General features: G+C 43.7%; 2 protein-coding genes and 1 long non-coding RNA gene across 3 annotated transcripts in view; 2 read left to right on the top strand and 1 right to left on the bottom strand.

Moving 5' to 3' along the window:
• Positions 1-13,725, bottom strand: part of LOC123989325 — a 27,882-nt gene extending 14,157 nt beyond the window's left edge. The window contains exon 1 of the long non-coding RNA XR_006830553.1: positions 13,615-13,725. This is a non-coding gene — a long non-coding RNA (uncharacterized LOC123989325). The remainder of the gene's footprint in view (positions 1-13,614) is intronic.
• LOC123989321 (dnaJ homolog subfamily B member 5-like) lies at positions 3,742-8,059 on the top strand. The gene is made up of 4 exons (XM_046290256.1): positions 3,742-3,950; positions 4,908-5,163; positions 5,734-6,302; positions 7,133-8,059. Exons 1-4 carry the CDS (start codon positions 3,852-3,854, stop codon positions 7,364-7,366), a joined length of 1,158 nt encoding a protein of 385 aa, XP_046146212.1. The 5' UTR covers positions 3,742-3,851; the 3' UTR covers positions 7,367-8,059.
• hwa (huluwa) lies at positions 12,531-14,395 on the top strand. Its single transcript, XM_046290261.1, has 3 exons — positions 12,531-13,185; positions 13,276-13,471; positions 14,047-14,395. Exons 1-3 carry the CDS (start codon positions 12,583-12,585, stop codon positions 14,211-14,213), a joined length of 966 nt encoding a protein of 321 aa, XP_046146217.1. The 5' UTR covers positions 12,531-12,582; the 3' UTR covers positions 14,214-14,395.
• Positions 14,396-14,514: the final 119 nt, after the last annotated feature.

The raw sequence follows: 14,514 nt of genomic DNA on the forward strand, positions 1-14,514 counted from the left end.
CACATGACAGCCCGCTTGGAGTTTGCCAAAGGCACCTAAACACTCTCAGACGATGAGAAACAAGATTCTCTGGTCTGATGAAACCGAGATTGAACACTTTTGCCTGAATGCCAAGCCTCACAATCTGGAGGAAACCTGGCACCATCCCTGCGGTGAAGCATGATGGTGGCAGCATCATACTGTGGGGATGTTTTTCAGCGGGAGGGACTGGGAGACTAGTCAGGATCAGGGCAAAGATGAACAGAGCAAAGTACTGAGAGATACTTGATGAAAGCCTGCTCCAGAGCGCTCATGGCCTCAGACTGGAGCAAAGGTTCACCTTCCGGCAGGACAACATCCCTAAGCACACAGCCAAGTTTGAACACTTATGTAAATGTAATAATTCAGTTGTTTTTATATATATACACATTTTTTTATTTAAATTTGCAAAATGTTTAAAAAGAAAACTGTTTTTGCTTTATCACTATGTGTGTAGATTGATGAGAAAAAACGATTTCATACATTTTAGAATAAGGCCGTAATGTAACAAAATGTGAAAAAGGTGAAGGGGTCTGAGTACTTTCTTAAGGCACTGTATAAGTTAGGCATTTTAGAAAATTGTAATAGGAGTGATACATATAATTTCGGGGGCCACAGCAAAGAGTGCTGTAGTGACTCAGTCCACAACAACTCTGATGTAAACAACAGGTAAATAGCAGCAATCTGAGATTTCAACACCACAGTGGTCGTGTCAAGTGAAGCTGAAATCACTGGGAAAAACATTTATGCAAGAGGAGGCCTGCACAGGAAGCAAAACTCCTGAAGAGCATCAACCCAATGCTTGACTATTTAGTCATATTGATTACAATTGTTAAACATTTTGAACTGTAAATATAAGAGACTTAATCTGAAAATAGTGATTCTTTGAAACTGCTCACAGGTGCCTTGCCTCAGTAGTATTTGAACACAATATACACATGGTGTATATTGTGTTCAAATACTACTGAGGCAAGGCAGTAGTAAAATATGTGGACAGCTGCTTGTCGAACATTTCATTCCAAACTCATTGGCATTAATATGGAGTTGGTCCCCACTTTTCTGATATAACAGCCTCCACTCTTCTGGGAAGGCTTTCCACTAGATGTTGGAACATTGCTGCTGGGGACTTACTTCCATTCAGACAAGAACATTAGTGAGGTCGGGCACTGATGTTGGGAGATTAGGCCTGGCTCACAGTCGGTGTTCCAATTCATCCCAAATGTTTCGATGGGGTTGAGGTGAGGGCTCTGTGCAGGCCAGTCAAGTTCTTCCACACCGATCTCGGCAAACCATTTCTTTATGGACCTCGCTTTGTGCACAGGGGCATTGTCATGCTGAAACAGGAAAGGGCCTTCCCCAAACTGTTGCCACAAAGTTGGAAGCACAGAATTGTCTAGAATGTCATTGTATGCTGTAGCGTTAAGATTTCCCTTCACTGGAACTAAGGGGCCCAAACCATGAAAAACAGCCCCAGACTATTATTCCACCTCCACTAAACTTTACAGTTGGCGCATTGGGGCAGGTAGCGTTCTCCTGGCATCCTCCAAACTCAGATTTGTCTGTCTGACTGCCAGATGGTGAAGCATGATTCATCACTCCAGAGAACGCGTTTCCACTGCTCCAGAATCCAATGGCGGTGAGCTTTACACCACTCCAGCCAACGCTTGGCATTGCACATGGTGATCTTAGGCTTGTGTGCGACTGCTCTGCCATGGAAACCCATTTCATGAAGCTCCCAACAAACAGTTATTGTTATTGCTGATGTTGCTTACAGAGGCAGTTTGGAACTCGATAGTGTTGCAACCGAGGAGAGACAATTTTTAGGATCTTCAGCACTCAGCTCAGCACTCAGCTCATTCTCTGAGCTTGTGTGGCCCTACCACTTCGCGACTGAGCCGTTGTTGCTCCTACACGTTTACACTTGACAATAACAGCACTTACAGTTGACCGTGGCAACTCTAGCATGGCAGAAATGTGACCAACTGACATGTTGGAAAGGTAGCATTCCTATGTCTGTGCCAAGTTGAAAGTCACTGAGCTCTTCAGTAAGGCTATTCTACAGCCAATGTTTGTTTATGGAGATTGTATAGCTGTATGCTCAATTTTCTACTCCTGTCAGCAACGGGTGTGGCTGAAACAGGAGAATCCACTAATTTTAATGGTTGTCCACATACACATAGTGTATCAGCCCTCAGGCAAATCACATAGACAAGAATAAAGGTGTACAACAATGTATTTTTGTGTGTGATAGCTTTTGTAGTCGGCTCCATAGTCCATAAATAGACCAGTGACAATACAGCCCCTAGCATGTGACAATGACAATGCTTAATTAGATTCAAATAAAGTACTGAAGTGTGACCGACCGCATGCGAGTGTACCCATTCTGCATGCTTGTCTGTGTGTATTATTGGTACACTTTGGCACGTGAGCCGTCCCCCCTGCCGCCCCCTCCAGCCATAGTCTGTGTGACACGACACATTAATAACCTGTGATTTTCTATTCGAGGAGAGAGAAAAAGGCGAGAGAGACAGCGAGCTCTGATTTCCACCAGTCCCAATGTTCCCGTGGGCGAATGGGAGAGTGAGAATACTGTGAATAGAACAGAATGTCCTAATTCGTTGCATTCTAGAACCATCCCTCTCTCTGCTGTAGAAGAGCCCCACTCCAGCCAGAGCCAGTGACGCTCCTGACTCCCCATGTTCAGACCAAATTTGTCTCCATTTCCTGTTGGAATGAATGAGAGACTCCACTGAAAGATGGAGAATCCATCTCTCCCATTGGCTGTGGTGAGCATCATAGAAGAGGAAACATGGCCATGTATGTCCACTTTTTGTTCCATAACCATAAAACTGCTGTACACAACAACACAGGTCCTTACTTCAACTGTACTGGATGTCCACTTATACAATTCATACTGCTAGACAAAACAACACCAAATAAGTCTTGCAGGATACTCAAATGGTTTCTTTGAATCTATCATCAGTCCATTTCTATTCTATACTTTGTTCATATGAAGCACATCTAATCTAACCAGATATCTAACAACCAGATGAGCATCCTACAAAACCTAAAATAAACACTTTGTTGTTATGAAGTAGATTGAGAATGCATGTCACCATACTGGGATCGTATGTCCTTATCTGTTCCCCTATTAAATATTATAATATAAACCAGTAAGCAGACACTTTTATCTTAATAGATTTACAGTCATGCATGCACACATTTTAAATAAGGGGGGTCCTGGGAATCGAACCCACTATCCTGGCGTTGCAAGCGCAATCCTCTACCAACTGAGCTTCAGAGTATATATAGTCATATAAATTAGTACTTGACTAGAAAACAATAACGATTAATTTCTCTAATCACATAGCTTCCAGGGATTGTTCAATCCAATGGTCCATGTCAGGGGGATTAAATAGCCTCTAGGGATGTCTATCTGTCAGTCAGTCTTCAGTCGACAACCCTCGACAGCTCTGAGGATTCACCTCACTGATCGTGACTGTTCCATGAGCTTCTGCTCAGAATTCCGGAAACGAGCCTCAAGAAGGAGAAGGAGGCTGTTACATCCGCGTGATAATGCTGCGAACACCAATGGTCTCTAGGAGAAATCGGTAGGCACGGTATTCCCTCTTGTGCGTATGAAAATGGGCGGGTTTTGGGAAAGCTCAGTCACGCTGCGTGGGTGGTGAGTGTATAGTAAAGGGCTGCGGCGGCGGTATATAGCACAGTCTGCAGTCAGCGGTTCAGTCAACCAACAGCTCAAGCACAGCTAAAACAGCTAAGAAACGTTCAGCACCACAGAACAGCGGACAGCTCCTCAATAAGAGAACACTATGGTTCTGATCTGGACACAGTTTGGAGTGAAAACCAAAAATGTCAAGTGCAAGGTCCGCGTTATGAACAGGAATGACAGCTCGGGCTCTTCATCAGGGGTAAGTTATATTTTTACAATTGTATTAATTTCAGTAATTTACTGATTGTAATGAATTAAAGAAATGCTCATTTTACGCATTTGGTCATTAATTGTGCCTTATGGTTGTGTCGTTAAAAAGACTTGAGTTCAAAGATTTTGCTAATTGCTGAGAATAGTCTTTGAGATTAAGCATAGTGATTTATGTCAAATATTGAATGTTCTTTTCGAACTGTAGCCTGTTCAACTTGTATGGGAGCAATGGGTTCCCCAGTATCCTGCAGACAGTGTAGCCTAGTTGAGACAATCAGGGTGCATCCAGGATCTGTGGTAGGAGCTGCAGTCTGCTTCACCATGCTCATACACACGAGCTCCCCCCATATTCACATTGTCTGTATTATAGGTGAGCAGATAAATATCTGAATTTTAGTCGGTAAGACTGAAATGGACATGATTGCATTTGCCATGGGCTAGTTTTAACATAACACTGTTTTCATTGGCTGAATGCAATATTTAATAATACATTGATATTGTGGTCATTTTGTATTCATAACACTGACATTTCCAAGTATGCATCTTCTGATATTGGTACAAACTAGCACAGTAGGCTTTCCTGATAATCATTGGTGACTCTGTGCTATTTGTCTTGGTCATTCTCAATCAACTGTTGAATGTCACACCTGCTGGGTGTCATAAAGGTGACGGATGCTTAGCAATGCATTATCATGGGCATGGCAACGAGAGCACTATCAGGACAGTTTAGAACCCACAGACCAGGGAATTAGTTATCTTTCTACCACATCTTATCCAACTCTGGTTTCATATCTTTTCATTGAGGCACAGTTCGAATCTGACTTTTAGACAAAGGACAAAGTGAATCTATTGGTGATTCAGTCAGGCATTTGTCAACGCCCTTATAAAAGGACATCTGTAGGCTATAGAGATCTAACGTGTTTCTTCTCTCATCCTGTTTCTCCAGGAGAACCAAAAGGACCAAGAGGTGCCTGTTATGTCCATCAAGCCTATGGGGAAGGATTTCTACAAGGTCCTGGGCGTCGAGACAGACGCCAACGAAGATGAGATCAAGAAGGGATACAGGAAGATGGCCCTAAAGTTTCACCCCGACAAGAACAGTGCTGCTGACGCCGCAGACAAGTTCAAGGAGATCGCAGAAGCTTACGAGATTCTGACCGACCCCAAGAAGAGAGTCATCTATGATCAGTTTGGAGAAGAAGGTGAGAGCCTTTCCTTCCTTCCCTTGTCATTTAACCAGAAGTAGCCTAGTAGGGCTCTTTGCCTTTGTCAGTTGAGTAGAAGTAGTTACTATAGCACAGGCAGATGCATTGTTGAATGGTTGATGGTAAGCAGCAGTACCTTTGCCAATTGCTGTTGCATCTAGCAAAAAATCTGTAGAACCTAGATGCACCATTGTTAAGTGACTGTCCCACTGGATGTCATAAGGTGAATGCACCAATTTGTAAGTCGCTCTGGATAATAGCGTCTGCTAAATGACTTAAATGTAATGTAAATGTAACCTGGTCCACCAGAGAGCCAGCCCAACATGTGTGGTGGAGACAACCGCAGGCTGATAAATTATTCAGCCATCCACCAAGAAAATGTTTCTGCAAACTTTAAAAAATTGCCAAATGTACATTTTGTAAGCCCTCCAGAAGTGTTAAACCAAATATACATGAGTAAGAACTTTGTCTCAGAGTGATAAGTAGAATAGAAGATTGGACCAGATGGAATATCACACATCTTCTGCCTTAGTAAACTGTACTGTCTTTTTTCCTTTTGTGTCTCAGGTCTTAAGAACGGAGGCGGAGTGTCCATGGCAGGCAAGGAGAACAACACCCATCAGTACAGTTACCACGGTGACGCCCATGCCACATTCTCCTCCTCCTTCCAAGGCTCCGACCACTTCGACATCTTCTTCGGGCCCGACGGCGAGGAGGAGCTCTTCAACCCCTTCAGCCGCTTCACCTTCAGCCACGTCGGTGGTTACCACAGTAACTATGGCCCCACTGGCGAGAAGCTTCGGCGCGGACGTCGGCGTCTGCAAGGCATGGCGGTGGTGCACGACCTCCTGGTGACCCTGGAAGAGGTGTTCCATGGCTGCACCAAGCACATGAAGATCACTCGGCGCCGTCTCAACCCGGACGGCCGCAGCCTGCGCACCGAGGACAAGGTCCTGAACGTGGTGGTAAAGAAGGGGTGGAAGGAAGGTACCAAGATCACCTTCCCCAGAGAGGGCGACGAGACGCCCAACAACATACCCGCCGACGTGGCCTTCGTTCTCAAGGACAAGAAACACCCCCACTACAAGAGGGATGGGTCCCACATTGTGTATACAGCCAAGATCACCCTCAAAGAAGTAAGTTTGTGTTTATTTGGGTGTATAACACAGTAAGTCTTAGCTGAATTACAACACTGCCATACTTTTAGTTTAGGTAGGATTACATGAAGATTCAAGGCATGGCTGAAGTGTGCCACTTCCATACTTTGGACAATGGCTAAAATTGGTGGCTGTAGAATAGATAAAACACTGTTCTATTCAGAGCCCCCCTCAGCTAACCCACAACTGCTCCAACCTTGTCCTTAGCTCAGCTCACAGACCCCCACGAACACACAGTGCAGTGCACCCTGCAGAGAGCAGCAGCTGTAGCTAAATATAGCCTCTGTGTCGGCCGCCCCCTCACACTTCTTTCACTTCGCTCCCTCAGTGACTCCTCTGCCAGCCTTTACCTTCCTCTCGCTCTCTCTCTGGCTCGCAGTCACTCACTCCCACGTCCTACGCTCCTCAGATTAGTATGAGAGCGTTCACAGACATGGCAGCCTCTTCAAAGAGCTCCTCTCCATCTTCCCATGGCCCCACTCAGTCACTCTGTTGAGTACCGACACCCACACGCACAGCCAGAATACAGAGAAGATTACCGGTATGATATTTGTAACACTTATCATTGCATAACAGAGCAAAGCATAGTCTTTAGGGGGTAAATGCTCTATATTCAATTCTGTGATATAACACATTCACTTGGAAAATTACCATGGTTAGGTAAGAGTTTCATACATTCATTCAGAAGTTCCAACTGCAGCTAATTTTGGTATGGCGTCTGCTGCATGTACTGTATTACAAAGGCTCTCAACATAAAACAAGCAACCGGAAAACTAACAGATTCGATCTTCCTCCCTGTTTCCTTCCAGGCTCTATGTGGATGCACAGTCAACGTCCCCACCCTGGACAACAGGACGATGCCGCTGCCGTGCAATGATGTCATCAAGCCCGGCGGCATCCGGCGGCTGAGGGGCGAGGGCCTGCCCCACGCCAAGACCCCCTCCACACGTGGCGACCTGGTGGTGGAATTCCAGGTGGCCTTCCCTGACAGGATCCCTCCCCAGTCCAAAGAGATCATCAAACACAGCCTCGCTGGGTGCTAATGGGCTAACGTCCTAGCATGCTATTGTGCTAACGACCTACTGTTTGAGCCAATAAAATCACAGCCTTGCCAGGTGCTGTGACAATCCAGCACAGCTTCTCCCTGTGCTCGGTTTAGAGACAATGGCAGAGGGCACCGGAGAGGGTCAGATGGAAGCTTTTTGATTATAGGCACTTTTCATAAGCATATTTAACAGATACAATGCCACAAGTAGAAAGGTTTACAGTTTAACTGGCAAATTGACTCCTGAGTGTCTGGGCACATCTACTGACTTTCTCTTGAATGAAAAGGGAATAGGTACTGTTACTGTGTATACTGCTTGCCTATATCAGGAACTTGGTATTCCAATCGAGTCATTTGACTTATTACAGAAACCTGAGGTAGTTGATAGTCACGTGACAAAATGATTCTACCACTTGTAGGCTATGGTTGTATGGTTTTCATATGACTGCACCTTTACATTGATTTATTACAATAACAAATATGTACTTGTGTACAAGAGTGTACTTGTGTACAAAAATATTTATAACTTTGTCTCTAAAAGAGATTCCTCTGTCAAATGTTCAACTGAATCATTTGAAATGTTTGTGTATATATGTGCTTTAACTTATACCAGATGTTAATGTATTATTCGAAATTGACAAATGGACACAAAGAAAAGCATGTTAAATAAATGAAAATTGCAGAATTTTAACTCATGGTGTTGGTGTTTGATTATCGTATAAAATGTGCAGCAGCGGTCATGAATGACAATTCATGCAGAGCATGTCCATATTGCCACAGGCAATGCTGAACACAAACAATCTGAATATGGATGCAGAAGTTGGAGCAAGACAAAGTCTTGGGCAAGACAAAGTCTCCTCCCACAAAATCATGGAAGACCAATGAGGCCTGAGAGCTATCTGACTACATCCAAGTGCAGATCAAGCGGTTGACCCAAAAATAAAAAGTGAATGAATTAATGAAATTTCATTTTCGTGTTAAATCACCAATTGGTAATCCATCCCTTATGGGATTAACTGACACAAAGAAACATTACAATAATTCACTGTGATAATTAAATTACAATTCTTCATTACATTTACATTTTACATTTAAGTAATTTAGCAGACGCTCTTATCCAGAGCAACTTACAAATTGGTGCATTCACCTTATGACATCCAGTGGAAAAGTCACTTTACAATAGTGCATCTAAACCTTAAAGGGGGGGTGAGAAGGATTACTTAACCTATCCTAGGTATTCCTTAAAGAGGTGGGGTTTCAGGTGTCTCCGGAAGGTGGTGATTGACTCCGCTGTCCTGGCGTCGTGAGGGAGTTTGTTCCACCATTGGGGGGCCAGAGCAGCGAACAGTTTTGACTGGGCTGAGCGGGAACTGTACTTCCTCAGTGGTAGGGAGGCGAACAGGCCAGAGGTGGATGAACGCAGTGCCCTTGTTTGGGTGTAGGGCCTGATCAGAGCCTGGAGGTACTGAGGTGCCGTTCCCCTCACAGCTCCGTAGGCAAGCACCATGGTCTTGTAGCGGATGCGAGCTTCAGCTGGAAGCCAGTGGAGAGAGCGGAGGAGCGGGGTGACGTGAGAGAACTTGGGAAGGGCTGCGGCGTTCTGGATGAGTTGTAGGGGTTTAATGGCACAGGCAGGGAGCCCAGCCAACAGCGAGTTGCAGTAATCCAGACGGGAGATGACAAGTGCCTGGATTAGGACCTGCGCCGCTTCCTGTGTGAGGCAGGGTCGTACTCTGCGGATGTTGTAGAGCATGAACCTACAGGAACGGGCCATCGCCTTGATGTTAGCTGAGAACGACAGGGTGTTGTCCAGGATCACGCCAAGGTTCTTAGCGCTCTGGGAGGAGGACACAATGGAGTTGTCAACCGTGATGGCGAGATCATGGAACGGGCAGTCCTTCCCCGGGAGGAAGAGCAGCTCCGTCTTGCCGAGGTTCAGCTTGAGTGTTCTCTGCATTGCGCATTGCATAGTGAAGAAATGTAAGTAAAAAATCTATACATAATAGTAAATAAAGGTTATCCAAACAATAATTATATTCCTAGAGCAGTAAAAGGACATACATACATACATACATACATACATACATACATACATACATACATACATACATACATACATACATACATACATACATACATACATACATACATACATACATACATACATACATACATACATACATACATACATACATACATACATACATACATACATAGAAGATTCATATGGGATACAAGCATCTACACCATCTATATACACACACACACGTGTCATTTACCACATAGAAGATTCATATGGGAGACAAGCCTCTACACCATCTATATACACACACGTGTCATTTACCACATAGAAGATTCATATGGGAGACAAGCCTCTACACCATCTATATACACGTGTCATTTACCACAGAAGCTAAATATTTGTACAATTGGATTATAGGTAGCCTTTTTTCTTTTATTCCAGGCTTTATCTAAATATTCTGCAAAAAAAACATTTGTTTCTCCTCATCGCTCAGCCACATAATGCCAGGGTATATCTGGTGTGCTTTTTGGAATAAGTGTATATATCGTGCTAGAAAGGATTACTGTGGTAAACTGTTGCAGATCCTCAGTGGTTGCAGTAGGTTTTGAGCAGTACTGTACTGCAAAACTTCACAATGTTTATCGATAAAATTGAATCAAATGTATTTATTAGGAACTCAGTCGGGGTCTCAACTTACTGAGAGTAAGAATAGTAAAATACAACTGGTGTGATTTTAGAAATGTGGATGTACATCAGCAGTTCCTCTCTTGTTAGGGAGGTCCCTCAATTAGCTAACAATTAACTATATATATATATATATATATTAATGGTAGGTAGTCTAGCCAGCTATCCTGACTGAATACCGACCAGTTGGCCCAGCATCGTCAGGGTTAGGCCGGCAGGGATGCCTTTGTCCCATTAAAAATGTTAAATAAACTATTGTACACACCTAGTAAGTCAAGGGTTTTTATTTATTTTTTGTATTTTCTACATTGTAGAATAGTGAAGACATGAAAACGAATAAATAACACGTGATAACCAAAAGTGTTAAACATATTAAAATATATTTTAATATATATTTTTCAAAGTAGCCACCCTTTGCCTTGATGGCAGCTTTGCACACACTTGTCATTCACTCAACCCACTTCACCTGGAATCAATCAATTAATTTATAAAGCCCTTTTTACATCAGCCAATGTCATAAAGTGCTGTACGGAAACCGGGCCTAAAACCCCAAACAGCACAGTGGCTAGGAAAAACTCCCTAGAAAGTCTGGAACTTAGGAAGAAACCTAGAGAGGAACCAGGCTATGAGGGGTGGCCAGTCCTCTTCTGGCTGTGCCAGGTGGAGATAACAGTACATGGCCAAGATGTTCAAACGTTCATAGACGACCAGCAGGGTTAGATGATAATAAGTTGAAACTGGAGCAGCAGCACGAGCAGGTGGACTTGAGGACAGCAAGGGGACTGAGGACAGCAATGAGTCATCAGGCCAGGTAGTTGAGGCATGGTACTAGGGCTTAGGTCCTCCGAGAGAAGACAGGATAAACACTCCATATATAACAGACTGACCCTAGCCCCCCAACACAAACTATTGCAGCATAAATACTGGAGGCTGAGACATGATGGGTTGGGAGACACTGTGGCCCCATCTGACGATACCCCTGGACAGGGCCAAATAGGCAGTATATAACCCCACCCACTTTGCCAAAGCACATCACCCACACCACCAGAGGGATATCTTCAACTACCAACTTACTACCCTGAGACAAGGCCGAGTATAGCCCACAAAGATCTCCCCCATGGCATGAACCAGAGGTGGGCGCCAACCCGGACATAAAGATCACATCAGTGACTCAACCCACTCAAGTGACACACCCCTCCTAGGGATGGCATGGAAGAGCACCAGTAAGTCAGCGACTCAGCCCCCGTAATAGGGTTTCCAAAAGTCTTGGAGGAGTTCTCACATATGCTGAGCACTTGTTGGCTGCTTTTCCTTCACTCTAATATCCAACTCATCCCAACTCATCTTAAATGGGTTGAGGTCAGGTGATTGGGGAGGCCAGGTCATCTGATGCAGCACCATCACTCTCCTTGGTCAAATAGACCCTACACAGCCTGGAGGTGTGATGGGTCATTGTCCTGTTGAAAAACAAATGATAGTCTCACTAAGCGCAAACCAGATGGGATGGTGTATTGCTGAAGAATGCGGTGGTAGTCATGCTGGTTAAGTGTGCCTTGAATTCTAAATAAATCACTGACAGTGTCACCACACCTCCTCCCCCATTCTTCACAGTGCAAACCACACATGCGAATATCACTCTACTCTGCATCTCAGAAAGACACGGCGGTTGGAACCAAAAATCTCAAATTTGGACTCATCAGGCCAAAGAACAGATTTCCACTGGTCTAATGTCCATTGTTCATATTTCTTGGCCTAAGCAAGTCCCTTCTTATTGGTGTCCTTATGTAGTGGTTTCTTTGCAGCAATTCAACCATGAAGGACTGATTTGCACAGTCTCCTCTGAACAGTTGATGGTGAGATGTGTCTGTTACTTGAACTCTGTAGCATTTATTGGGGCTGCAATTTCTCAGGCTGGTAACTAATAAATGTATCCTCTGCAGCAGAGTTAACTCTGCATCTTCTTTTCCTGTGGCGGTCCTCATGAGAGCCAGTTTCATCATAGTGCTTGGTTTCTGAAACTGCACTTGAAGAAACTTTAAAAGATCTTTAAATTTTCAAAATTGCCTGGCCTTCATGTCTTAAAAGTAATGATGGACTGTTGTTTCTCTTTGCTTATTTGAGCTGTTCTTTCCATAATATGAATTTGGTCTTTTACCAAATGGGCTATCTTCTGTATACCACCTGGTCAAAACACAACTGATTGTCTCAAACATTTTCGAGTAGGCCTCCGTTTGGTTGTCTATATGTATATATATTGTCTATATGTCTATATATTCACGAACAAATTGGATAGATCTTGAAGCAGAAAATCTAAGAGACCATGACCACAGGGTTCGCCAAGCACAAAATCCAAGCACTCATTGTGTTCAAACGCAGGATAGTGAAATTGATTGGTGCCACAAAACACCTGCGTGCTCACAGAAAATAACCAATTAGGATAAGTCATTTTGAACAAACTCACAAATCTTGTGTTCTGGAATTGGATCCTATAAAATATTTGTGATGAAATGTCGCAAATAGGCCCATCAACACCACCCTCAAATCGGAGTGATGGTTTGCCAATTACCAGTTTAACGCTACTTATTATTCTACTCTTACCGTGTGTGGTTCTTCTGTTGTTGTTGAACTGTTTGTTTCTGGGTTACAAGTTACACATTTGTTCAAAGAAGAACAAAAAAAGACGAGAGGACTACGAGAGTATGTTACAGTCTACTCTGTCGATGCGCCAGAGAATGACCAGAATATCCGAGATGCCATTGTTGCCAAATCAAGATGGGATAGGGGCTTACATCTCGGTTGCAGAGACAATTCCGGCACAGCCCTCGAACTCTTCAAGAACTTCGTCAAAGGAGAGGGCAGCAGTGGACCAGAGAATCCGATTCATCCGGCCGGACGGGGCCACAGGCGGTGGCTTGGAGTCTCCGAGGACGCAGAGCACCATATTGGCCACCTCCAGGGTCGACCAGACGCGTAGGTCACGAATGTACAGCAGGAACAAAATTAACTGGCGCAGAAGCGCCCCTGTCCTACCGCAGTCAAGTGATTCAGAGGTAGAACGGCCTGACCTTGTACCACCCAACTCGCCTGCGCTAAATAATCCACACTCAACGGTTAGTTCGTGGTTTCTAGCCTAAAATTAGTTTGTAACCCTGAAGTCTGTCTTGGATACATGTGATGAATGACTGTTTTTACGTACGCAGGTAACATCTGACCAGAGGCCCATGCGTCGGTGCAGCACCATGGAGCTAATGAACAACATAGAACACCAGTTTGATATGTTTGACTTCGAATGTGACTATACCAGTAACATGCCTCCAGAGATGTCATGCTTTGTTGTATCTGACAACTATTCCACCATGGGCCCTGGATTGGACAGCGACTTTGGAGCAAGCGCCGGTGAGCTATCATTAGGCCTACTAGAACATAGCGGTTTTACATTTACATGAAGTATGAATATCAAATGTTCTCCACCATTAGAAAGCGATGGCCTATCACAGCCTACCTACAGTGGTGTGCAAATACTTTAAAGTGCTACTTACGTCGTTTTTTGGGCTATTTGACATTTACTTCACTACATTTCTAAATAAGTGTACTTTTTACTCCATACATTTTCCCTAACACCCAAAAGTAGGCTACTCCTTACATTTTGAACGCTTAACACGACACGAAGATGGTACATTAAGTGCGTGAATTGGATCAAGAGAACATCCCTGCCTCTGACGGACTCGCTAAACACGTTTCGTTTGTAAATTGTCTGAGTGTTGGTGTGCCCCTTGCTATCCCTGTAATAAGGGGGGGGGGGCATCCGGTTTGCATAAATTTAAAGCATTTTAAATTATTTATACTTCTACTTTTGACGCTTAAGTATTTTACTAGTCATTTTCTATTAAGGTATCATTACTTTTACTCATGTATGACAATTGGATACTTTTTCCATCACTGCCAAGCTAATTATGCAAACGCTTCTCCAGGTGTCTCGCTCCGGATTTTATCCGCGGACAGCGACGGTCTCAACAACGGTGTGTGGGACTCCGGAATGGAATGGGACTATTACGACCCGTGCTATGTGAGGGAGAAAAACATACCCAAACAGAAACATCACATGCCTGCATTGCATACCAAGCATTATTGGGTATGATGCCAGAGAACATTAAATATTTTAATATTTATTTATTATTAGGCTACATATTTATCTCTAAATATTTCATTCTAAAAAGCGCACTAACACAGATTATCACATTTTCCATTTAGCCAAAAGTAACTGCCCACCGCCCCCACACACACCCGTTTTGTAAAGAACTGCACTCACTTTTGTAAATCACACATTTATTCTCATTAAACTATGTATATTCATTGTCCAAGACACTTCTACTATTCACATTGTTTGTTACACTTGAATAAGCACATTTATTATATGCACTAAAATTGCTTGAACATTT

The sequence above is a fragment of the Oncorhynchus gorbuscha genome, linkage group LG11 (assembly GCF_021184085.1).
Source record: "Oncorhynchus gorbuscha isolate QuinsamMale2020 ecotype Even-year linkage group LG11, OgorEven_v1.0, whole genome shotgun sequence".
In the NCBI taxonomy this organism is placed as follows: domain Eukaryota; kingdom Metazoa; phylum Chordata; class Actinopteri; order Salmoniformes; family Salmonidae; genus Oncorhynchus; species Oncorhynchus gorbuscha.